This window comes from Tachyglossus aculeatus, chromosome 19 (assembly GCF_015852505.1).
Source record: "Tachyglossus aculeatus isolate mTacAcu1 chromosome 19, mTacAcu1.pri, whole genome shotgun sequence".
NCBI lineage: Eukaryota > Metazoa > Chordata > Mammalia > Monotremata > Tachyglossidae > Tachyglossus > Tachyglossus aculeatus.
The window spans coordinates 7,280,425-7,304,871 of NC_052084.1; the positions used below are offsets into that span (position 1 = coordinate 7,280,425).

Sequence of the window (24,447 nt, forward strand, 5' to 3'; positions counted from 1 at the left end):
GTTTTCAGATGTACTAAAAAAAAATCCCCAAGTTTCTCTTTCCTCTCTGTTGGTGCTTGTTGTGTGTTTAATTGCTATTCATTCCAAAGCCTGTGGCAAAGTAGATTTTGAGCAAGAACTTTGTGGTGTTTGGTTTTTTCTTCTTCGTACTGCAGAATTAGTCTAATTGGACTGGAATGTGACTTTTCCGAGCTAGGGATATTATCGACTTGGTGGTTTTTGTGCTTTCCCTTTTTTTTTTTTTTAAGTATGATGGCCTGAATTATCTAAGTGCTGAAGGGAAAGGGCTAACGTTTGTGTGTTTAGACTTCATCTGATGGAAACCTCCCCCAGCAAGTGGTGTCTGCTCCAAGTCGAGTGGCAGCAGTGGGACCCTATATCCAATCTTCTACCATGCCACGGATGCCGTCCAGGCCTGAACTTCTGGTGAAGCCGGCATTTCCGGATGGTTCTTTAACTTTGCAGGCATCAGAAAGTCCATTGAAAACACAGACGCTGCCCAACATGAGAACTGGAGCTGTTTCACAAACTAAAGGTACAAATAATTTTTTTTTTCCAAGGGCCTCCCCCAGAGTTTGAATATTTCCCAAATTGTTCTTATTTTTCAACTTTTCTGTTGGGTTTTCTGAGAACGTGGCTTATCCCTGCTCCATTCCCTGTAAAAAGAGGAGATTTTGCCAAATTACATCTGGAAATAAAAAAAAACCCAACAACTTTATTCTTTATGCCGGTTCTCACAATTTACTGTAAAGTACTGTATTTGATTTACAAGTAATTAACGTTTTCTGAACATGAAATCACAAAGTTTGCCGGTAGTCATTTGCCGTAGTGAAGATTTTGAGAAAGCCTTTTGTCATTGAATAAGGAGTCAATTGTCTATAAAGATGTCGCCGCAAGCCCTGTTTAATAACTGGACTTGCAGCTAAAAGAAGATTCAGCTTCTGTTGAATTCAGTCCTGGAAGTCAGAGGATCTGGGTTCTCATCCCAGCTCCACCAGTTGCCTGCTGTGTGACCTTGGGCAAGTCAGTTAACTTTTCTATGCCCGTTTCCTCATTTGCTTCCTCCTACTTACTCTGAGACCATGTGGGACAGAGACTGTGTCTGATGTGATTAATTTATATCTTCTCCAGCACTTAGATCAGTGCTTGACTCATAGTAAAAAAAATACCGTAACAACTAGAAAAATTGTCTCTTGTTTGAACAGTGATGAGGAATGCATATCGTGATTAGTGCCTCAAGTAAGTTTCCCATCTTCAAGAGAAGCAGCATGGCTCAGTGGAAAGAGCACGGGCTTTGGAGTCAGAGGTCATGGGTTCGAATCCCGGCTCTGCCAATTGTCAGCTGTGTGACTTTGGGCAAGTCACTTAACTTCCCTGGGCCTCAGTTCCCTCATCTGTAAAATGGGGATTAAGACTGTGAGCCCCCTGTGGGACAACCTGATCACCTTGTAACTTCCCCAGCGCTTAGAACAGTGCTTTGCACATAGTAAGCGCTTAAAAAAATAAAGACGACAAATAAAGAAGACAAATGCTGATTTTTGTCAAGGGTTTCCAATGTGCCTGTTTTATTAAATGCAAATTATTTCCCTGTTTAGCAGAAAGATCCTGTTTGCTTCTGTTTCCATTCCCAGTCACTCTGTTTTCATGACATTTTTTTAAATAGCAAAAGCTCAGGGTTAACCCAAAATTCAAATCGTTCTGGTTTGAAAGTAACTGAAAATATTGCGTTTAAGACTTGTCAAATTTATGACAGCAATTCATATGTAACGTCAATAATGATTTCCTTCAAGGCCTAATGTTGAAAACTGTATATTCCTGGAGATTTAAATTTTTCAGACCGTATTAATGGCTTTTTTTCCCTCCCCCATCCTCTCCTTTGCTGTGCTCTCCTCTTTTCTCATCTCCTTTAAACCCTGTACTCATTTCCAAGGAACTATAATTCCAAGTGCCCAAATCCCTCAAGCTGACTCTGACTGGAATCATTCAAATGCAGAAAGCTTTCCTAGTCAAGGTTTAGCCTCTTTGAATAAAAGTCCTATGAATACTCCTGAGCAAGGTCAGTTTGATTTGTGGTACCCCTCTCAGCCTACATTTTGTTATCTGGAAATTGCTGAACACTTTTGGGTATCATTTTTCTTTTGCAGTGTGTATAAAATAGTGGCAGTGTAATCCAAAATCATTGTCAGGACTCTTGTGTGGACTTGGCTCATAAGTCGTTTTTGCAACTGTTTGGTGGGCTCACTTCTTTAAGTTACTCTTAAGAAATAATTAAATCCCTTTATTTTGGATGACAGGATGTTATGGTGGAAGAGTAACTGGGTGAATACCTATAACCAGTGTGTCACATATGTGCTGCTTTTGGCCTTATGATTCTTTTTTACCTTATCCAGCTGATGATGAAGATATCCTTTTAAGAGAAAAAGAGAAGAAAGTGCGCCCCTTTTCAATGTTTGATACGGTGGATCAATCCACTGCCCCTCCATCTTTTGGCACATTGAGGAAAAACCAGAGTAGTGAAGACATTTTGCGGGATGCTCAGGTACTGATAAAAATAGCGAGCTTGATGGCGATACGTGACTTAATCAGCAATTAGGGTAATATGGTTTTTGACTAGGGTGGGCAAATTTAATGATTTTGGAGGCCCCCAGGTTGCATGACACTGAACTGGACACTATTGTTTGGGGAGGGTGTAAACAAGATTTAAAGGTGGCAAGTTAAGAATATACTGTCAAAATTGCTTTGCACAGTTCTATTTTCTGAACCTGGAGGAAGGTAAATGTAGATTTAACTATTTTTCTTTCCTCCACTGGCAGAACATTTAAATCTTCCTCAGAGGGAGGTAAAGGCCAAATAAAGAAAGAACATTTAAATCCTCTCCCTCACTGTTGGCTCTGACAGCCTAGCCCATGCAGAACTACTTTGGGTTTCACCTATAAAAGTGAAAAACTGCTTCACTAGGACTTTTCACTCTGGAGGCCTAGGAGCTTTGCAGTGATTTCCAACTTCCAAGCTAATCTTCTAGGAGTGATTTTTTGCTCCATGGAATCAATAGCCTTCCACAGGATTAGTAGTGCTCGTATCTCAACTGTGATTGCATACTTTATCTTGCAGGCTGCCAATAAAAATGTGGCAAAAGTACCACCACCTGTGCCTACTAAACCCAAACAGATTAATCTGCCTTACTTTGGACAAGCCACCCAGCTGCCTACATTGGACAATAAAGCTGATGGAAGTCTGCAGAAGCCACCTTTGTCTGTCTTATCTGTGGGAAATAAACCCAAACCAGGAGGACAGCAGCAGCCTCATTCTGCTCAGCAGATCCATCAGAGAATCTCCATACCTCCCAACGCACCTTCGTCAAGCCAGGACCAAGCCCTTTCTCCAAGTTCCAAGCAAGAGAGTCCACCGGCTGCGGCTGTCCGACCTTTCACCCCTCAGCCTTCCAAAGAGACTCCTCTCCCACCCTTTAAAAAGCCACAGACTGTTGCAGCAAGCTCAATATATTCCATGTATACACAACAACAGGCTCCTGGAAAGAACTTCCAGCAAGCAGTGCAGAGTGCTTTGACCAGATCGAATACCAGAGGGCCACATTTTCCAAGTGGTAAGGGTTTGATGGCATTGGCATAGTGCGGGTGGAGTAGATCACACCCACAAAGTTTTAGCCAACCAATAATAGCTCTCCCCTATGTCCCAAGCCTAAAAAAAACCAAACTTGCCTCGGAATAAATCAGGTGGAGGCCAAGAGATAGGAGTTCTTCTATCTAGAAGAACAAGGGGATGACTACTAAGTGTGGGTGGGGTTAACACAGATGTTATGGGCCAGATAGAAATTGTATGAGAATCACTGGCAAGAGTCTGCTATATGCGATTTAATGCTGTGGGGGAGAATTACGTTCTCCAGCTCTTCCCTCACGAGGAAATTTGAAGATGCAAGCTTTGTTCCAAAAGTAATTATAAGGAACTTTTCTAAAAAAAATCAGCAGTTTGTGTGGGGTTCTTTTTTGCAAGTGTAAATCAGTATGCATGTCTAAGAAGAGCATACAAACAAAGGGAGGGGATATCAGTCCTAGCAGGAAGGCAATACTCAATGGTTAGAGGATTAAATTGGGCTTTGGTGAGGTTTTCAGCTCTTCGCTTTTTGTCCTGCCCATTTAATATTAAGAGGTTTTTTTTTTTTCATTTTTCTTGTCTCCCCTTGATTAGTATATGGCAAACCTGTGATTTCTGGTGCTCAAAACCAACAGCAGCTTCCAGAGAATATCTATTCCAGCATTGTGGGCAAGCCAGACAGTCCAGAACCTGAAATGGAGCCCACTCCGTCATCTCAGGAGAACCATGAAAATGAGCGGATTCCTCGCCCTCTCAGTCCGACAAAATTACTTCCTTTCCTTTCCAACCCTTACCGAAACCAGAGTGATGCCGATTTGGAAGCCCTGCGCAAGAAACTGTCTAACGCACCAAGGCCCTTGAAAAAACGCAGCTCTATTACAGAGCCAGAGGGACCAAATGGGCCAAATATTCAGAAACTTTTATATCAGAGGACCACTATAGCCGCCATGGAGACGATCTCTGCCCCATCTTATCCCTCTAAGCCAGCCTCAGGGACTGCCAGTCCTGAAAGCCCGGTAGAAATCCAGAACCCCTATCTGAGTTCAGAATCTGAGGTAGAAGTGGTTCCCCTTCCACCCGAACCGGTGCCTAGAGAGGAAGAAGAAATGTCCCTTTTAGAAGAGAGTGAAGTATCAGTTCCTTCACTGGGCCTTGATTCTGTGCCGGAGGGAATGCCAGATGATAGCTCGCTTCTTCAGTCGGACACGGAAGTACCCAATCTAGAGGTCCCCCTCCGACTGGAAGTGTACTTGGAGGAGTACCCGCCATACCCGCCCCCTCCTTACCCATCAGGGGAACCTGAGGGACTGGGGGAGGACTTAAGCCTGCGTCCGCCTGAGATCACTGGACAGTTTTCTCTGCCTCCTGTAAGTATGGGATGCCTTTTGACCCTCAAGTGAGCCAGCCTCTGCCCTTTGTAGATTCCACAAGCGCGCGTAGGAAAAGCAATATAATAGGCTGATTGATTCATTTCTGAGGAAAGGCCACTTTAGAGCTGTCTCCTCTGCTGGAGAAACTAACAAGTTTGAATGTTCGGTAACGATTTTTAATACCACTTGTTCCTGATTCAATCTGGAATTAGAATTTCCAGTCTTTGAAATATTTTTTTAGCCAAATGTCCACTTCTCGCCTACAAAATAAAGGCTCTGAAGACAATAGCCTTTTGATTTTTGAACAGAAGCGGTACTGTTGTGTGTCTTTCTGTCAAATATTTCATTTTGCTTAGGTTTTTTTTAAAGTTCCTTTCGAGTATCAACTTTTAAACAGAAATTTAACATGTTCAGTGAATGAGGGTGACATTAAGCCAAAATGCTAAAGAACTCCCTGATTTCCCTTTTGTTAAAACCAATTTTTCGGACATGATTTGAAGTAATTTTGACTTTATGGATAGTATGAATATAGTGTTCACGGAATATAATGTACGTTGGTTAGTGGTACTATTCATGTTATTTTGCATTGCATCCTGATCATCAATCTGTATGAACTAATCTAAGAAACACAATCATTGCTCAGATCAGTAGACTCAGGACTGTTCTCAGGAAGGTAGGCCGATTTAGGGATCATTGTCCCGGGCCCTGTGATAACCCTATCCCGTTTTCCCAGTACAAAGCCAAAGTGACTGTTGCTACTGCCAAGGGCAACAACACAATATTGTACTAAATGTCTCAGGAGAGCAAATATATGCTTCCTCCAAGAAGGCTGTGTAATTCCATTAATCAAGTCAGCTTCCCTCCTCGTTTCTCAGTTATAAGTACCGAAGTAATCAGTCAGTCGTATTTATTTAGTGCTTACTGTGTGCAGAGCATAGTACTACTCAACATTTGGGAGATTCCGGTACAATAGAGTTGGTAGACATGGATCTTACAGTTTAGGGGGGAGGCAGATTTTTCTTTTTTTAATGATATTTAAGTACTTAATATGTGCCAGGCCCTGTTGAAGTGCTGGGGTACATTAAAAAGTAGTCAGGTAGTACAGAGCCCATGACCCTCACGGGGCTTACAGTCTTAATCCCCATTTTACAGATGAGGTAACTGAGGCACAGAGAAGTGAAGCAACTTGCCCAAGGTCCCACAGCAGACAAGTGGTGGAACTGGGATTAGAACCCAGGCCCTTCTGACACCCAGGACCATCTCTATCCCGTAGCCCTGCTGCTTCATCATCAACATCATCATCAATCGTATTTATTGAGCGCTTACTGTGTGCAGAGCACTGTACTAAGCGCTTGGGAAGTACAAATTGGCAACATATAGAGACAGTCCCTACCCAACAGTGGGCTCACAGTCTAAAAGGGGGAGACAAAACCAAACATACTAACAAAATAAAATAAATAGAATAGATATGTACAAGTAAAATAGAGTAATAAATATGTACAAACATATATACGTATATACAGGTTCTGTGGGGAAGTGAAGGAGGTAAGATGGGATGGAGAGGGGGACGAGGGGGAGAGGAAGGAGGGGGCTCAGTCTGGGAAGGCCTCCTGGAGGCTTCCCAAATAAGAGAATAATAGTCATAAAATTAATTGTGGATATGTAAATAAGTGCTATGGGGTGACTGTCAAGTGCTTAAAGGGTACAGATCTAAATGCATAGGCAAGGGGTAGGGAGTAGGGGAACAGATAAATCAATTGTATGCACTTATTGTGTGGCATAACAGATGGCTTAACTAGGTAGGGGAGGCCTCTCATTAACCCTGCCTTAGGTGATTTGGTCTGGACTCTGCCCTATTCAAGAATGGCTCTGCTGGGGTAGGGATATGTTGGCATCCTGGATGGAAATCTTATAAAAATTTCTTCTGCTCTGCAGTGGGTCCAGTGAGCAGTTGATTTACTAGGTTTTATCTTAATGTACTTTCTATAGTTTATTTTTATGAACCAGGAAAATGTGAAGCTATTCAGTAAAACCTGGTAGTTTAGGTCAGATATAGAAAGAAGGGGAAAGGGAGTTTTGATAAACACTGAAATAGATGGTCACTAATCAGATAACCTCTGGGGTACACCTAATTATGGCTTTTGAATTTTTTTTTCAATTTACTAAATTAACTTTCAAACTTCCAGGAAAAAATACCTAAAGACAGGTGTGTACAAGGAACTTCCTTGACCAATTATAGAGTCGTCCTTCTGGTAAACTATAATTAAGTTTTTGTTTTTTGGCCTCAGATGAAGCAAGAACCACATTTTCTATTTCTGTCCTCTGCTACAGGAAGAAAACTTCCAGAACCAGTTCAACTAGTTGGCAGTAGGCTGTTTGGGGCCCACAAATTATACTTCTTTAATTTAATCTCTTAACACATACGTTATTTTAAGGAAAAACAAAATTCCTAGTCTTTGCACATTTTGTAATGGGCATACTAGGTTCATGGGGCATTTTCCCCTCAGCAACTACAGTCTCCTGAAAGGACTGGGGAACATATTCAGGGTATATGGGGTCTGTCACCTCTTAAAACATAATTTAGAGTAATTTAATTTTTTTGGAGGAAATGACACAAAAAAATCCCAATCCTACCTAAAGAAGTCTTCCAATTTTTTTCTTTTTTTTTTTAAACAAAATCCATAATCCAAATTACATCCCTAATTATAGACATTTCATAGCATGCTTAGTCTGGAAACTTAAACAGTTTTTTTCTTAGGCAGCTTGTATGTTTTTACCTATTTTCAAGGCTTCTAGCTCAGTAGTGTTTAATCCAGTTAGCAAAGTTATAGAGATCAGTATCCAGGTTCTGCTCTATAGATGTGCAGTGTCCGCTGTCTTTCTTGTGGGAGAGTGTGTTTTTTGAAAGTGTGGTGAAATTCGTACTCCGGGATTACAAAACCTGTTTTCCTGTTGGGTATTTGGGACTTGAATTCCTGTTCCACTTATTTAAGAGTGAGGAATTTTCTAATTTGATCATTTCATTGAATAACTAGCCTCTGGCCAATTCTTGAGGCTTTACATAAAACAAATCCACCCATTATTCTAAACTTCTCCCGGCCTTCTTGCCCAACCCAGCCCAAGTTCATCCACCTGTGCTCCTCTCCCCTTTCACAATCTTCCTAAAAATCTGCCACCTTCTCAAGAGATATTCCCGATTAATCCTTACCTTTCTGTTAGTCGTCCCATCAACCATTTTAGTATTCATGTGTATATCAATTTATTTCTATTCTTCTGTTACTTGAATCTTTGCTATAGTCTTTTCTAGTAAATAATGATTGTTTTTCCTTCACTGTCATATGAGGCAGGAATATTTGCTGTTGTTTTATACTTAGTATAGTGCTCTGCACACAAGTGATGAATTAGTGCTGCTGCCGATTTCATTCACAGTATACTTTGTAATGTAGTTTCTGAAAGGAGGGGTCCCATAGAAGGTTTTGTATATCATTAAACAAAAGCTATTTTCACCCACTGCTCTCAGATTTTGTTTCTTTTTGTTTCCTCTAATCTGCGTAGACACATTGTGAATTGTGTGTATTTTCTCTCTCCCCCCAACCCCCTTTCCAGGGCAAAAGGACAAACTTACGTAAAACTGGCTCGGAGAGGATTGCTCATGGAATGAGGGTGAAATTCAACCCCCTTGCATTACTCTTAGATTCATCTTTGGAGGGGGAATTTGACCTTGTGCAGAGAATCATTTATGAGGTATAGATATTGCTGATCAATTGAAATCGCTAAAGTCAATCCTTTTCTTTTGTTTTTAAAATCCAAACTAGGAAATTATCAGTTGAATGTGTACTTTCTCTTATTTCCTTTCTCTGTTTCAGGGATGGGCAGGATCTCTTGGGAGCGTGCTGTTTTCACACTGTTTGCAATGATTTCAGAAACTCAGAAATCCGGTTCGGTTCCCTAAATGTAGAAGCTAGATTTTCCCTTTTTGGGAGGCGATGGAAAAGCATTTCTCTAGAAATCTTTTTTCCCCCGTCCTCATACCTACATAGGCGTAGTGTTGTATTCACTCATTCATTCAGTTGTATTTGAGTGCTCACTGTGTGCAGAGCACTGTATTAAGTGCTTGGAAAGTACCATTCAGCAACAAACGGGCTCACAATCCAGAAGTGGGGAGACAGACATCAAAACAAGTAAATAGGCAGGCAGAGTTGGTTCCTACCAAGTGTTTTTAGTCTAAATTATTCACATTCTTCTCCCAGTATATAATTCATTCATTCATTCATTCGTATTTATTGAGTGCTTACTGTGTGCAGAGCTCTCTACCAAGCTCTTGGGAAAGTACAATACAGCAATAAAGAGAGATAATCCCTGCCTACAAGGAACTCACAGTCTAGAGGGATGAGCTCCCATTAAAACTTAATCTAAAGATTGTAAGAGGAAAATGACAAATGGAGGAGCTCTTCTTCAACTTTGAAACTTGTAATAGTGTAGTGCCATTTGATGTGATGTCTTCTTTGTACAATGTGTGCATTTTCTCTTCCACCCTTTGGGCTTAATTTTTTTTTAAGAAATTAAATTAACCTTGCTAACCTAAAGACAGTATTGTCCAGGTCCCAAGGACTGGACGGTTAGTAGGGTTGAGTTTGTGATGTCCAATGTGACCCCTCTTTCTGCTTTATAGGTGGAAGATCCCAGTCTGCCCAATGATGAAGGTATTACAGCACTTCACAATGCCGTTTGTGCAGGTCATACAGAGATTGTTAAATTCCTGGTGCAGTTTGGTGTCAATGTAAATGCCGCCGACAGTGATGGATGGTAAGAATGGAGTTTAACCTCTTGTTCTGACATGAAGGAAAAGCACTTTAGAGTCAAGAAGCAGTTCATCAAATAAAACTTACCTGACGTGTATGATGCCCTATTGGGTTTCTCCACAGAACAGTTGTGGTCTGGGGCAGATTAGACTTCTTGGAAGGCCTGTGAAGTTTACAGTGTCCGTATTAGCTTTTCTACATTGGGGAGAGAGGGTGTTTCTGGTTGCAGGGCATCATATAGCGAGGTCTGTTCAGCCCCTAAATGTTATTTGATCTGTATATCAGATTTAATTTTATTAACTTGAAATTGTTTAAATTAAAATTGGTTGATGTATGGGTTTTATTAAAATGGATTGTGATAGGATATCATCTGTTCATGTCATTACCTGTAGAAAAGTTTTTGAATGTGGGGTTTTATTTTATTGAAATTGTTTTTTGACAAAGTGTTGCCTGAGGGATTGTTTAGATAAACTGTTCTGCTAAAACTTGGGGGTTTACCGCCTCGACAAACTTGTGTGAAAGCTCGCATTAGTTTGCTTGCAGTTAGTGCAGTGCTCTGCACGTAGTAGGTGAACCAGATGGATGCACACTGACAAAAGAAAGTTCTCTAATTTCTTAACAGTGCTCGATTAAACACACCCAGTAAAACCACACATTATGGAAGAACAGTGAAAAAAGTTGCTCTCTTTGGAGGCAGTAAGGTGGTGGTGGTGACTTGTAGCTCTAGTTTCCGGGTTACTTTTTGTTAGTGGGTGATTCATAACATCACTTCAGAGAATCGGCCAAAATCCATTTTAGGTGATCCTTTTCTCCCTAGGAAATTGCATTTGATTGCAGCATCTCTTACCTAAAATTTTCCTAAAATTCAGGACACTAGCCAAAATCTCAAGTGGTATTGTATCAGCTGTCACACAGATAATTATTGTTGACGTGCTCTTTTGTTTCTGTTTGAAGTTTAGTGCAGCCTATGACTGCATTGCATTAATGTCCCTACCCATCTGGACAGGTGCTTTAGCAGAGAAGATCCCTCAACTATATGATACAAAGCCCAGCTTTCAGTAATATGTGTAAAAAAATCTGTGAATGTACAAGTAAACTTTCACCATTCCTCAATTTCTAGGACCCCATTACACTGTGCTGCATCGTGTAACAATGTTCAAGTGTGCAAGTTTCTGGTGGAGTCAGGAGCTGCTGTTTTTGCAATGACCTATAGTGATATGCAGACAGCTGCAGATAAATGTGAAGAAATGGAAGAAGGCTATTCCCAGTGCTCTCAGTTTCTGTATGGTATGTATTAACCGTAGTCTGGTTTGTAATTGTTAGTTCTCCAGGTTCTGGATGATTTTTGGACCAGAGCCAGGCATTCATTGTTAGCATAACAAATGGAGAATTTTAATACCTAATATACTTTTTAGATAAGAGAAGCAGCATGGCCCAGTGGATAGAGTATGGGCTTGGGAATCAGAAGGTCCTGGGTTCTAATCCCAGCTCTGACACTTGCCTGCTTAACTGAATTTAATTTACTTAATTTATCATCTTTAAAATGGAGGTTAAGACTGTGAGCCCCATCTGGGACAAGGACTTTGTCCAACCTGGTTTGCTTGAATTCATTCTAGCACTTAGTACAGTGCCCGGCAAGTGCTTAACAAATTACCACCATTATTATTATATGATAGTTTAAATTTCTTTACTTTGGGTATTTAAAATTATCATGTTGCTGGAGCATTCAGTTCTCTTAGCAGTTAAAAGAAAAGTTCCAGTTAATCTGTAGGCACTTGATACCCTTTAGGTAAAGGTTGTGTATGTGCATGCACTCACACACCCCACCCCACCCCAAAGTAACCAGATTGCTTTCTTAAATGGCAAAAGTCCTGGAGGTTTTACAACAAAGTCAACACCATCTTGAGAAAGAAATGCTTCAGTTTAGAAACATTTCTTGGGGGAAACCTACGGTAATGAGGCTTCTGTTTTTTGGCCTTGTCAGTTTTGAGTCGGTGATTCAGACCAAAGTTATGTGCTAGCGAATGTGTAATTGGTGACCGTTTTAAAAAATGTAGCGGACTTTTAGCTGGTCACATACCAAATCTGGCCAGTTTCTTGGAAGAGGAAAAGCTAATTCTTGATTTCTGAAAACTGATTCAAAGTATTCAACCTTTCAGCTATTACAATAATTCCCTTTCAGCTAGTCATAGCAGTTCTTTACAATTTATTCTCCATTGAAACTGAACATTAGAAGGTCCTTCTTAAAATTATGAACCTAAGGAATACATCTGGCTCCTAGAATCTTTTTTTGAAGGCAGCCAAGTAGCTGGTGGGTATTTTGTTTGGTGACAAAACACCTAATCCCGTTAAAGTATAGAGTACACCCAGTGCTTGTAAATCAGCTTGAGCATTTCTGCCTACAATTAAAATGATCCATTCAGAGACTACAAGATAAACTGGATTTAGATTTTTTTTTTTCTTTGAACATAGTCTACTTACAGGGTAACAGGTTTTGAGTGTAAGTCTTTCTAAAAGCAAATTCTGTAGCTGAGTTCTTCACTGATAGTTTTGTTAGGCGACAGTGTGATATGGGGTACAGTCGGCACTCTGTGGATAGATGATGCAAGAGAAACCAAGACAAGTGCCATTGTTAAAACATTAATTAACCAAAAGTTAATGAGAGAATGTTTACAGTAGAAAATGATTTAGGTTTTAGCAGGGTTGCGGCAGGCTTTGCTGCACTCGGGTGTGTTCTTTTGGGGGTTATGGGCATGATTTTATCCCTTCAAGTAGGCATCTCTAAAGCTTGGGCCTCCAGGCTGCACAAGGCCAACAGTACTAAGCACAAAGTCAATGCTCAGTCAGTATCATTGATGACGACAAAGGGTCTCTAAGCAATTTTTATAAATATAGGCACTAGAAGACTATTCAGTCAGTCATATTTATTGAGCAGTTACTATGTACAGAGCACTGTATTAAGCGCTTGGAAAGTGCTTGGCGAGCCTTAGGGAGCAGCTTCTGTTTTCCTACTTTCTTTCTCATGCGGAGTTGGGAATGTGGATAAGGAAGGGTACAGGGTTTGAAGCAGCGTTCTCTGAGCATCTTCTCTACCCCTTTTTTATGTTTGTCAGCAGCTGACTGTTTTGATACCGACCCTTTTGTTTTTCCACACTGTCCCAAAGTATCCATCTTAGTAGGGTGCCTTTATGTACTTCCCAAGCGCTTAGTACAGTGCTCTGCACACAGTAAGCGCTCAGTAAATACGATTGATAATGGCATATTTTATAACCAAACTGTTTATTTCTTCTGTCTTTTCTAAATTTAGAGTAACTTAATGGTGAAAATTTTAAATGAGAATCTACTAATCTTGTGGTCAGAAAAGATTCTCTGTAAAGCAAGGGCAGTAGAGAATAAAGATGTAAAATACTTATAGAACAAATGTTTTAGTAGCATTTAAAAAGTCAACTTTTGCTTGAGCTATGCATATGACATAGGAGTACTCACTTGTTTTAGTGAAACCACACCAAGTTTTCTGCTTTTAAGGATTTCTAAATCAGTTGTTTTTATTGGGTTTTGAGTGACAATCTACATCTGTGTGTTGGAAAGTGACCATTGCTGCTCTGTAGTGCTGCTTCTCATTTAAGAGATGTCTCCTTTTTCCCCATATTCCAACAGTGTGTTAGTTTGGAATGATCATAACCTTCTAGCCTACAGACCCATTCACTATACTTGTGTGTTGCCCAAGCAAGTAGCCTTAAGATGCTGCACCTTTGAGCTCTTTGGAGTTTCTATTTAAACAAAGGGAGGAAAACCCAGTGACTGAGCTACATCATTCCTTATGTTTCCAGGAGTCCAAGAGAAAATGGGCATAATGAACAAAGGTGTCATTTATGCCCTGTGGGATTACGAACCTCAGAATGAAGATGAGCTGCCCATGAAAGAAGGCGATTGCATGACCATCCTCCGCAGGGAAGATGAAGATGAAATTGAATGGTGGTGGGCCCGGCTTAATGACAAGGAAGGATATGTACCACGGAACTTACTGGGGGTAAGTAAGGTTTGGAGAGTTTTACAGAGCAAGATAAATATTAATTATGGTTAAGAAGGCTTGGCAATCATATGCTAATATTCAGAATCATGTGGTAGGGGAATGACAGACTGCTAGGCTGATAGCCCAGAGAATGCAGTTGGTTAAGGGTATCTCATATCCAGTGAGTGCAAGAACTAGGGCTCTGGGTTTCTATTCCAGGTCTTGTGCTGAGTCCATTGAGTTTGTAGACAGCTAAACCAGTATTATTTAAAAAAAAAATAACGCCCTCAGTTCTGCCAGAACACATTTTCACTATGTGTCTGGATAGAATGCAATGGAGTAATTAAGCAGCATTCTTTCTGTGGTGTGAGCAGTGTCAGAAGAAGTGATTGTGTGCGTGGTGCTGGTGTAAGGCACAAACTACAATGCTAGCTTTTCTCATTGTGGGATTCTGTGAGCACATAATGCTCATGTTATAAGAGAACCGATTCACACCAAAACCTAAAAGACACAAATGGAAACAGTCCCAGTTTCAACCTAGCCAAAAGGGAGCTTGCAGTTAGTTTTTAGTGTGTCTCCAGATCACCTAAAAGGTGATTTGTAATTTCAAATTTAAATTTCAGAGAAGTGATAGTTAATGCTTATTGCTGTCTAAGGAAAGAGACTATATATGGTAGCTGAAACTAATGGTATTTGTCAAGTGCTTATTTTGAAGGAGCATGGCCTACTGGGAAAAGCGTGGGCTTGGGAGTCAGAGGATCCGGGTTCTAATCCCAGCTCTACCACTTGCATACTGTGTGACCTTGGCCTAGTCACTTCATTACTCTGGGCCCCAGTTTCTTCATCTGTAAAACCGGAATTAAATACATTTTATCCCCTCTGCTTAGATGGTGAGTCCCATGTGGGACAGGAACTGTGTCTGACCTGATAACATTGTATCTATCCCACCACTTAGTACAGTGCTTGGCACAGATGAAGTGCCTAACAAATACCGCAGTTAGCATTATGTACCAAATGTTGTACTGTGCGCTTGGATAGATACAAAGTAATCAGGTCCTTTTCCCAGTCTCTGACCCTGCCCTACAGTGTAAGGTCCACCCGGCCTTCCTGCACCCAACCCAAGTATGTCACTCAGCCTCCTCCCCTTTCCATTCATCTGGTCACTGAGTCCAAGTGGTTTTGCTGATAATTAGATACCCTTGCATTGAAGCTTGATTTGTAATGGCCTCCTGGGCCCCTCGTGGTTTGGACTGCTCACACTGACAACCGGGGAGTCCAATCAATCAATCAATCGTATTTATTGAGCGCTTACTGTGTGCAGAGCACTGTACTAAGCACTTGGGAAGTACAAGTTGGCAACATATAGAGACAGTCCCTACCCAACAGTGGGCTCACAGTCTAATGGGTCAGGCCCTGGCCAAGTGGGGTTCCTCTCCCCAAAAGCGAGGGTGAGCTCCTCGGCCACCTTCTGGAATAGCTTGGTGAGCTGGTTGGCCGTCTTAGCTTTTGCAGAAGCTGCTCCTCGTTCAGTTTGTCCAGCTAATAGACCAGCACCTCCAGGACTTGGTTGGTTTGGGTGGATGGTTTCTAGTTCTCATTGTTGTTGAGGGGCATGCAGACCTGACCATTCTCAGCCTCGCTTTGAGGTGGTAGATCTTGGTCACCTTGGGGGAGAAATTGATAATGATCCTGAAAGCCCTCAGATTGTAGGGTGGGATGTTCAAGGCCCTGATCTCCCTTCAAGGCCCTGCTGAGAGCTCACCTCCTCCAGGAGGCCTTCCCAGACTGAGCCCCTTCTTTCCTCTCCCCCTCGTCCCCCTCTCCATCCCCCCGTCTTACCTCCTTCCCTTCCCCACAGCACCTGTATATATGTATATATGGTTGTACATATTTATTACTCTATTTACTTATTTATTTATTTTACTTGTACATTTCTATCCTATTTATTTTATTTTGTTGGTATGTTTGGTTCTGTTCTCTGTCTCCCCCTTTTAGACTGTGAGCCCACTGTTGGGTAGGGACTGTCTCTATGTGATGCCAATTTGTACTTCCCAAGCGCTTAGTACAGTGCTCTGCACATAGTAAGCGCTCAATAAATTCGATTGATTGATTGATTGATTGATGTCTGGGAGAAGAATTATACATTTCTCCCATGCAGCTGGGAGAGTCATACATATGTGCATGTGCATTCCATAGAAGCAGTAGTCACCTATCATGACTAATGATAGTCTGCCTGTGTGTGTTTATGAAATGATTGTGAAATTAAAGACCATGGAGATTTTAATCTCCCTGCTCAGTCCAGTTTATTGAACACTCCTAATCCTTTTGTAGCCTCTTTCTCGGTGAAAATCACCCCCCACACACACCCCAAACTCATCTCTTGTCTGCATTTGAGACTTACAGCAGTAAAAGTAAAACCTACGGGAATCTTGGCTTTCCTGTGGGAGGCTCAAGTGTTTGAGTCTTTGCCGCTTAAGTCTGCTAATTACCCTTCTCTCATTCAGGAGCATAATCCTTCCTTTGTATGGCATTGACACATCAGTCAGGTTTTCCATGTTTTGCCAGAGGCCTGTTTCCGCAGAGTCATTTCTGCTCCTTTCTTTCCTTTCCTTTGGAAAAAGCTTTTTTTTTTGTGGGGGGAAGGGGGTTTGAGGAAAACTTTTATCTTCTTCCCCTCCCAGGATTTCCATCCATCAGCTGTAGGTAACTACAGCCCAGGCCTGTGTTTCTTGAGATTATCAGAAGAGGCTTTTGATATACAGTGCGCAGTGCAGTTTCTCGTGAATGAAACCAAAAGAAGACTTTAATCTTCCATTCTTCTCTTTCAGTTGTAATTGAAAGCCCTGGACTTTGAATTTTACAATATGTTGTAAATCATTCTGTTATATATAATTTGCCAAGTTTGCTGAACAAATCACAACAAACATAGAATAAATTTAAAATATATTTTTATTACCGAACTGTTGTACCAGTTGTAGAGTACTTTTTCATAGTAGTTGCTAAATTATGTTCTCTCAATCTTATTTGTCTTGTGTCCCAAGTGTCGCATAGCAACGTGAATACATTTCCTCAGACTGGATTTTTTTTTTTTTTGTAATTTAAAGCTGTCCCAAAGCTCTGAAGCTTTCCTACAATTAACTGCTCATATTAAACTTCTTTCACTCTTTTGCAGCTCTACCCGAGAATTAAACCACGACAAAGGAGCTTAGCATGAGACCACAGAGAATTCCAGTTATGAAGTACTAACCAGTGTGTTCACACTAAAAAGAAGTAATAAGTTTTGTGTAGACTACATTGTCACCAGGCTACAATTTTGTGAGCCGTGTTTCAATGGAGGTGTCACTCTGAAGCAATGAAAAATGTGCTTTGCGAATCAATGAAGGATCAGCACACTCACTACTAGTAGTGGATATTCAGCATGGGGGAATGATGCTTACCAGCAAGTGGAGTGTGCTTCATTTGGGTGAAGATATCTTAAGCTTCAGGAGGTGAACTGAAGCAACTTGCTCTCCCAAGTGACATTCATGGGGACGTGTCACAGCATTCAACTTTACATTTTTCTGCTGAAGTACATAAATCTTTTTATTTTAATTGCCACGGTGAGAATCAGATTCACTTTTTACCAGTTTTTTCTCAGAAGCTGCCTTTGTTGTCACTGGTTCTTTTCGGTCTTGCGCCTTTTAGAAGGACTTAGTCACCTGAGCCTCCCTCCACTGAACCCAAAAGCATCATTTTGCGAGCAGAACATTTACTCAAATAGCTGAATTGAAGTTGTGAAGATAATAGGACTGACCATCAACGGCAAAGATCCACTGACTAGTCTTCAGTGAGCAATAACTCTAAGTGCGGTAGCATTTTAGGAATTACACGTATTTGAAATACTATGCTACACTTCAGGTAATTTAGATATAGAATCTTCTCGTTTTAAACTGAACTCTGTATTTATTGTCTTTTGTAACTTGGAAGTTTATATGTAGACACTTGCTGTAGACTGACTCAGACTTAAAATCTTTTCTGTTTTTTACTTTTTTGTTGTGATAAAATTAAAATTTTGTCTTAGCTTTCCAGCTGTGGGTTTAATTCTTGGTATCGTCATCAGTGGCATTTATTGAGCGCTTACTGAGCGCAGAGCACTTTGCAAGAGAAGCAGCGTGGCTTAGTGGAAAGTGCACTGACTTGGGAGTCAGAGGACATGGGTTCTAGTCCCGGCTCTGCCACTTGTCTGCTGTGTGACTTGGGCAAGCCGCTTAACTTCTCTGTGCCTCAATTACCTCAGTGACTGTGAGCCCCTCGTGGGACAAGCTGATTACCTTGTATCTACCCCAGTGCTTAGAACAGTGCTTGGCACATAGTAAGCGCTTAACAAATACCATCATTATTATTATTTAAGCACTTGGGAGAGTAAAATACAACAGAGGTTTTTTTGGGTTAAGCAATGGGATAGATACAAGCTTGTCCCAAATGAAGCTCATTGTCTTAATCCCCGTTTTACAGATGAGGTCACTGAGGCCCAGAGAAGCTAAGTGACTTCCCCACAGTCACACAGCAGACAACCAGCAGAGCCTGGATTAGAATTCAGGTCTTTATAGCTCCCAGGCCCTCTATATTTTTTTATGGTTTATGCCTGATATTTTTTTTATGGCATTTAAGCGCTTACTATGTGTCAAGCACTATTTTAAGTTTATTAGGTTGGACCCAGCCCTTATCCCACATGGGGCTCACAGTTTAAATTGGAGGGAGGAGGTAACATCATTGTACAGATGAGGTAACTGAGGCACTGAGAAGTGAAGTGATTTGCCCAAAGTCACACAGCAAGCAATTGGCAGAGCCGGAATTAGAACTCAGGTCGTCTAACTCTCAGGCCCATGTTCTTTCCACTAGTCCCTGCTGTTTCCTTAATGTAACGAGTGATTATTGTCACTCAGCCTGGAACTGCAGAAGTTAGTGATGAAAAACCTTTTAGGCACTTGAGAATACATTGTTAGTTCCTAAAAATGTATGTGTTCAGGTTGCATTTCAGATAGAACCTTGTTGGGGAATGTGTTTTTCACAACTCCTATTTGGCTACAGTGGGCTGCACTTGTGCATAATCAATCAAACGTATTTATTGAGCGCTTACTGTGTACAGAGCACTGTACTAAGTGCTTGGGAAGTACAGGTTGGCAACATATGCAGTCCCTACCCAACAGTGGGCTCACAGTCTAAAAGGGGTAGACAGAGAACAAAACCAAACATACTAACAAAGTAAAATAAATAGAATAGATTTTTAGACTGTGAGCCCACTGTTGGGTAGGGACTGTCTCTATATGTTGCCAATTTGTACTTCCCAAGCGCTTAGTACAGTGCTCTGCACATAGTAAGCGCTCAATAAATACAATTGATGATGATGTACAAGTAAAATAAATAAATAGAGTAATAAATATGTACAAACATGTATACAGATATATATATATATACACACATATATGCATAGGCACGCAGTGCCGGTGTAGTTGTGCATTCTACAACTCGAGTTTTCTTTAATGCAGGGTTCTTCAAGAACATAACCCCAATATTGTCAGAGAACTGACTGTATTCCAGTTTCATTGGTGGGCAAAGCCCTGGGTACAAGGAACTTCCAATTCTTCTGTAACAGCGAAGAGAGCGGGTAAGAGTCAACTATAGAAACTCTAGTCATATTTTACTTGAAGTATCATTATAGCTTCTAAGGGTTTTTTTCATAAAAGGTCAAGTATTTTTCTTCCTTTAAAAAGGATGTCCTGTTGGTTCTGCAAGGGTATGGCTAGTGGGAATCAGGCAAGAATTTATGAAATTAAATAGTATTTGTGAAGCACGTACTATGGCCCAGGGACTGCACTAAGCGCTGGGGTAGATACAAGCTAATCAGGTTGGACACAGTCTATGTCCCACATGGGGCTCATGGTCTTTATTCCCATTTTACAGTTGAGCGAACTGAGGCACAGAGAAGTGAAGTGACTTGCCCAAGGCTACACAGCAAACAGGTGATGGAGCAGGAATTAGAACCCAGATCCTTCTGACTCCCAGGCTTGTGCTCTATCCACCAAGCCACGTTGCTTCTGCTTCGGAATAACTTCCACTTGTTCCCATCACAAAAAAGAGAGTAAACTACACTCAAGATACACTTTATATAAATTTTTATTTGGAATAAAATAAGGCAACAAGGCTATTTTTTTAAGGTATTGTTTACATTAATTCAATGGTAAAGCTAGGAAATCTTACCTCAACACACCCGAGTCACACTCATAGCGGTTGAGTCCTTGAAGTTATCATTATCAACAATATTTGAGGCACCTTCTCGGTGTAGAGCACTCTCCTGGGTGCTTGGCAGCATCAGACAGAAGTAAAAGACAGTCTCTGCCCCTGAGGGGTTTATAGTCTAATGGATGATTTACCTCATGCAGTATTGCTTATTAGTAATTTTGTTTAGTCTAGGTTGAAAGACTTCTCACCTGACACTTGAACAGCTTGGGCCAGCCAGCTTTTTATATTTCTGTTGTGACCACTTTAATTAAACAAGGTGAACTTTTTTCAGCCATCTCTTGGGAAGCGCTGCCACCGCATTCGCTAACCCGACTCCATTTTATGCACAGTGAGACCCTTGTTTCTTTGGAAAAGATCTTACGTTTGCGTAGCTATTAAATATCTCCCTGCATTTTGTCTGATTAAATATTGTCCACAAGAAGCAAGTGTATCCGAAGTAAATCTGATATCCTATTTACACAGCTAATGCTTTCATACAGGTTACAAAGGCAAAGCTCTTCAGTTTTTGCAAGTAGCAAGATCGCAAGTCTCAGTTTCTGGTATCCGTGAAAGTCTGATTTGTCAGGGGCTAAGAAAATAGAGTTCTTCCAAGCTCTAGTCATCAGGTTAAGCAGTTGCTATTCTTAATCACAGTACATATCAAAATTAGGGCACAGCTTCAGTGTGAAATATTCATCCACAGATGATTGAGAGAGTCCTTTGGTGACAGGTAATCATTCAAAGGACTGAAAAACACAGCCACTGCGAGAGAGGAGGGGGGAAAAAAAGAGGTTAGTGACTTTTGAACTAGGGCCGTATGTTACTCTTCACCCTGCTTCCAGTAGAATTAGCGGCCAGAGCTATGATTGGGCAGAAAAAACAAGATTTTCTCTGTGCACTTAACTACATTTACAAAATTAACACGTTTGGACTGTGTATTTCTGCTATAAATTCCTAGGATCTCAGCTGGTGATAAGCCAAATTTACATGCTGTTTTGTGAAGGTATTGATCCTTCATATTTAGACTGTGAGCCCACTTTTGGTAGGGACTGTCTCTATATGTTGCCAACTTGTACTTCCCAAGCGCTTAGTACAGTGCTCTGCACACAGTAAGCGCTCAATAAATACGATTGATCCTGTGAAGGGGAAGGCTGCTATAGGATGCAATTCAAATAAGCTGTCACATCAGTTCACACTGTACAGAGTTTAGGAATGTCACTCTTCCCTGGCTTAAACAAAAGTTCGGTTCATTTGGCGCACAAGTCAAAAGATGTTTACTTGATTATACCTCATTTATAGCCAGGGCCAGAGTGTGGGAGTTTGGGGAGATCTGTGGAGGATGAGGCTAAGAAATGGGAAGGCCAGGGAGCAAGGTCGCTTGAGTGACAGTGGAAAGAAAGAGGGTAGAGCTGGATTGGATAGTCACCTCTTTAGGCTGGAGAAAAGTTCAATTTACTGCTAGTGGGATGAGGAATATAGCGGAGATTAGATATCCAAGCAAGATGGGTAAAGTTCCAGGAATTTAACATCTGGCATATTTTATGCCTTCCCTGATTGTATCATTTTTAGATTAATCTTTTAGGACAGGTTTCTTAGGTTTCACTGATTGTAAGGAATGGGGTTCCTGTTCATTTGGGACATGTTGAATATGGATTTTCTTTTGGCCTAAGGTGTTTTCCATCTAGAACTGAGAGGGGCATGAAGATTACTGCTCACCTCTGAGTTTTCTAGGGAGAGGTCCTTTCTGGTTCTGTAAAGTCCCGTTCCCCGCTCCCCCGGCCCGTTTTTTTTCTGCAAGAGGGAGTTGGTCACAGCTTTGCCAAACCTTCCTTTTCTGCTCTTTCTCCAGTCCAGTTACAGTTACTGCTGCCTAAGAACATCACTCTAACAATAAGGTGGCAAAACAAGTCTGCTGAAAAGTCAAAGATAAATGAGGCAGCCTTGACAAGAGTCCTCTCTCCTGACTTTCCCATTGGTCAATAAGCTGTCAGTTGGAAAATTAAAGCTCTGCTTGTAGCCAACCTGCTCTAATGCACCCTATCTTAGGAAATAGAAAATATTTGCATGGGGATGAGTTCAGTTGAGGACATTACTGGAGCTCTGGTTTTCTATCGAAAATAAAACTGGCAAGGGGTAGGAAAGATGAGTGCTTAAAATGCAATCTTTTCCCAAGGTGCCAGTCTTTCAAACTAGAAAGAAAAAAGGGAAGTGAAAAAGTAGAGGGTTTGAATAATGGAGGAAGTCCAAGGAGGAGGAGATAGATGAGCAAAATAAGGACATATTAAGTTGAGAGAAGGAAACAGAGTTTCCTTCAAATTCTAGAAATCAAAGTCAGTCTCTTTCAGGGCTATAATGGTATTTTTAAAAGCCTGGGACCTGACACTTTAATCGAACTGATGGTGTGTTCCCTACTCGTGACTCTGCATTTGCCCAAAATAGGTAACAAAACTCTGCTCGTGTCTCTCCGAAGTTAATGTGCAGAACAGAGTTTCAAACAGTCTTCGTGTGTTCGTCCCTTGGATTTTGGTAACCAGTGTGAAGTGGGGAAAACAGTGCTCATGAGCACAGTTTGAAGCTGTTGGCCAACAACAGTCACCTCTCCCGCCCCTCAACTGCTGGGATCTGTAAGCCTACTACTGTCACGCTCTCCGTGCCCTTAAAATGAAACTTTGAAAAGCAAAACAGCAGGTCCAAAATCTCTGGAGCTCTGCTACAACCCTCCCAGTCTGGAAGGCTGCTGACTTACAGTGATGAGATTCAGCTCTATTGTTCCTGTTTTCTGGGTGTCCAGCTGCTGAAATACTTCTGTAGAGGGAGAAAACACAGGACATAAGCATAACTAAAGCTTTGAGAATCGGGTTCACATTTTCACCGTGTTTTCCAGTACAAAGGGCCACTCTTTAGAAACGTGTTGAAGAAACAGTGTAAAAGCTCCTTCCCCACCCATCTTTTTTGAAAAAAGGAGATGGCTCCTAAATAATAATAATAATAATAATGTTGGCATTTGTTAAGCGCTTACTATGTGCAAAGCACTGTTCTAAGCGCTTGGGGGGGATACAAAGTGATCAGGTTGTCCCACGTGGGGCTCACAGTCTTCATCCCCATTTTACAGATGAGGTAACTGAGGCTCAGAGAAGTTGTGACTTGCCCAAGGTCACACAGCAGACATGCTTTATTAAGCGCTTAATACAGTGCTCTGCACACAGTAAGCGCTCAATAAATACGATTGATGATGATGTGGCGGAGCCGGGATTTGAACCCACGACCTCTGACTCCAAAGCCCGTGCTCTTTCCACTGAGCCACGCTGCTTCTCTAAAGCATCCTCCTTCTGATGTGGATGAATATCTTGCATTAGAATTATGATTTTTCCCCCTGTATTGTCACTTACTGAACAGAGTTTCCAGGCGAACCATACACCGAACGAAGTTATCAAAATCTATGATGAGCTGGTCGTCTGCAAATCGCGCAACGATGACTTGATGAAGCTGGCAGGGTAGCTTGTAGCCTAAGGCAAACGTGAACAGCAACGCAAAGTTAAGCACTGGGGAAAACCAGCCGTGCTGTGTCACTTGGGTTGTTTGCTCACTGACTGCTAGGGATGGGATAACCGATTGAAAATGGCCTTTTTCCCCCCTCCCAATCAATCAATCGTATTTATTGAGCGCTTACTGTGTGCAGAGCACTGTACTAAGTGCTTGGGAAGTACAAGTTGGCAACATATAGAGACAGTCCCTACCCAACAGTGGGCTCACAGTCTAAAAGGGGGAGACAGAGAACAAAACCAAACATACTGTTGCTGCAGGCTTTCCTGTCCAGCAGCCTCTCACGGTTTTACAAGCTCTTCTCTTCGATTAAGGCCTTTTAATCACATATCTCCTGCTCACCTGTTAGCTCCTTTTGTTTGTCACACCTACTCATTCTCTCACCCATTCCCATCCCCTTCCATGCAGCTTCATATGCCTAGAACCATGATTTATTTCACCTCTACCGCTAAAACGCCACTGTCCTTCCTCCTCTTCTCCTCACTCCCCTCCTCCCTTTCCCCATATTCTTATTTCCCAGTCGTACCTTATTCTAGAAAGTTCACCTTCCATCTTTCCCGCTTGTGTATTTCCATTTTTCCCTGCGCTTGACAGTTTTAATTGGGGCAGTGTCAAATTACGAGTAGAACTTTCCTCAATCACTGCTTTCAAAGTCAAAAAGACATTCCGTCTTTTTCTGAGAATTAGTGGACTACATGTAGAGGTGGAGTCTTGGGAGCAGCTTGTCCTCCTTTTAATCTCACCGTGTTCTGAGTTCAGGAAGGGAACTAATGTGAGGGATTTGGGCTTGTAGCAAATTTTACTGACACGTTTTAGGTGAAGGTCATAGTAGTAATGATAGCAGAAG

At 41.4% G+C, this 24,447-nt stretch overlaps 2 protein-coding genes across 4 annotated transcripts in view; one reads left to right on the forward strand and one right to left on the reverse strand.

The window, feature by feature from the left end:
• The window catches only part of TP53BP2 (tumor protein p53 binding protein 2), a 49,775-nt gene extending 31,912 nt beyond the window's left edge, over positions 1-17,863 (forward strand). For 2 of the 3 annotated variants that reach the window (XM_038760989.1, XM_038760990.1), the window contains 10 exons: positions 307-535; positions 1,931-2,056; positions 2,391-2,539; positions 3,112-3,604; positions 4,207-4,979; positions 8,589-8,726; positions 9,655-9,788; positions 10,905-11,071; positions 13,615-13,814; positions 16,969-17,863. In XM_038760989.1, the coding sequence (XP_038616917.1) occupies positions 307-535; positions 1,931-2,056; positions 2,391-2,539; positions 3,112-3,604; positions 4,207-4,979; positions 8,589-8,726; positions 9,655-9,788; positions 10,905-11,071; positions 13,615-13,814; positions 16,969-17,010 (2,451 nt within the window). In that variant the 3' untranslated portion in view covers positions 17,011-17,863. The remainder of the gene's footprint in view (positions 1-306; positions 536-1,930; positions 2,057-2,390; positions 2,540-3,111; positions 3,605-4,206; positions 4,980-8,588; positions 8,727-9,654; positions 9,789-10,904; positions 11,072-13,614; positions 13,815-16,968) is intronic. The other variant, XM_038760992.1, reaches the window with a different exon arrangement.
• A 2,071-nt stretch (positions 17,864-19,934) lies between these two features.
• CAPN2 (calpain 2) overlaps positions 19,935-24,447 on the reverse strand; it is a 42,395-nt gene continuing 37,882 nt past the window's right edge. The window contains exons 19-21 of the mRNA XM_038760995.1: positions 23,447-23,563; positions 22,804-22,862; positions 19,935-20,819 (exon numbers count right to left, since the gene is read on the reverse strand). Coding sequence (XP_038616923.1) covers positions 20,796-20,819; positions 22,804-22,862; positions 23,447-23,563 — 200 coding nt within the window. The 3' untranslated portion in view covers positions 19,935-20,795. The remainder of the gene's footprint in view (positions 20,820-22,803; positions 22,863-23,446; positions 23,564-24,447) is intronic.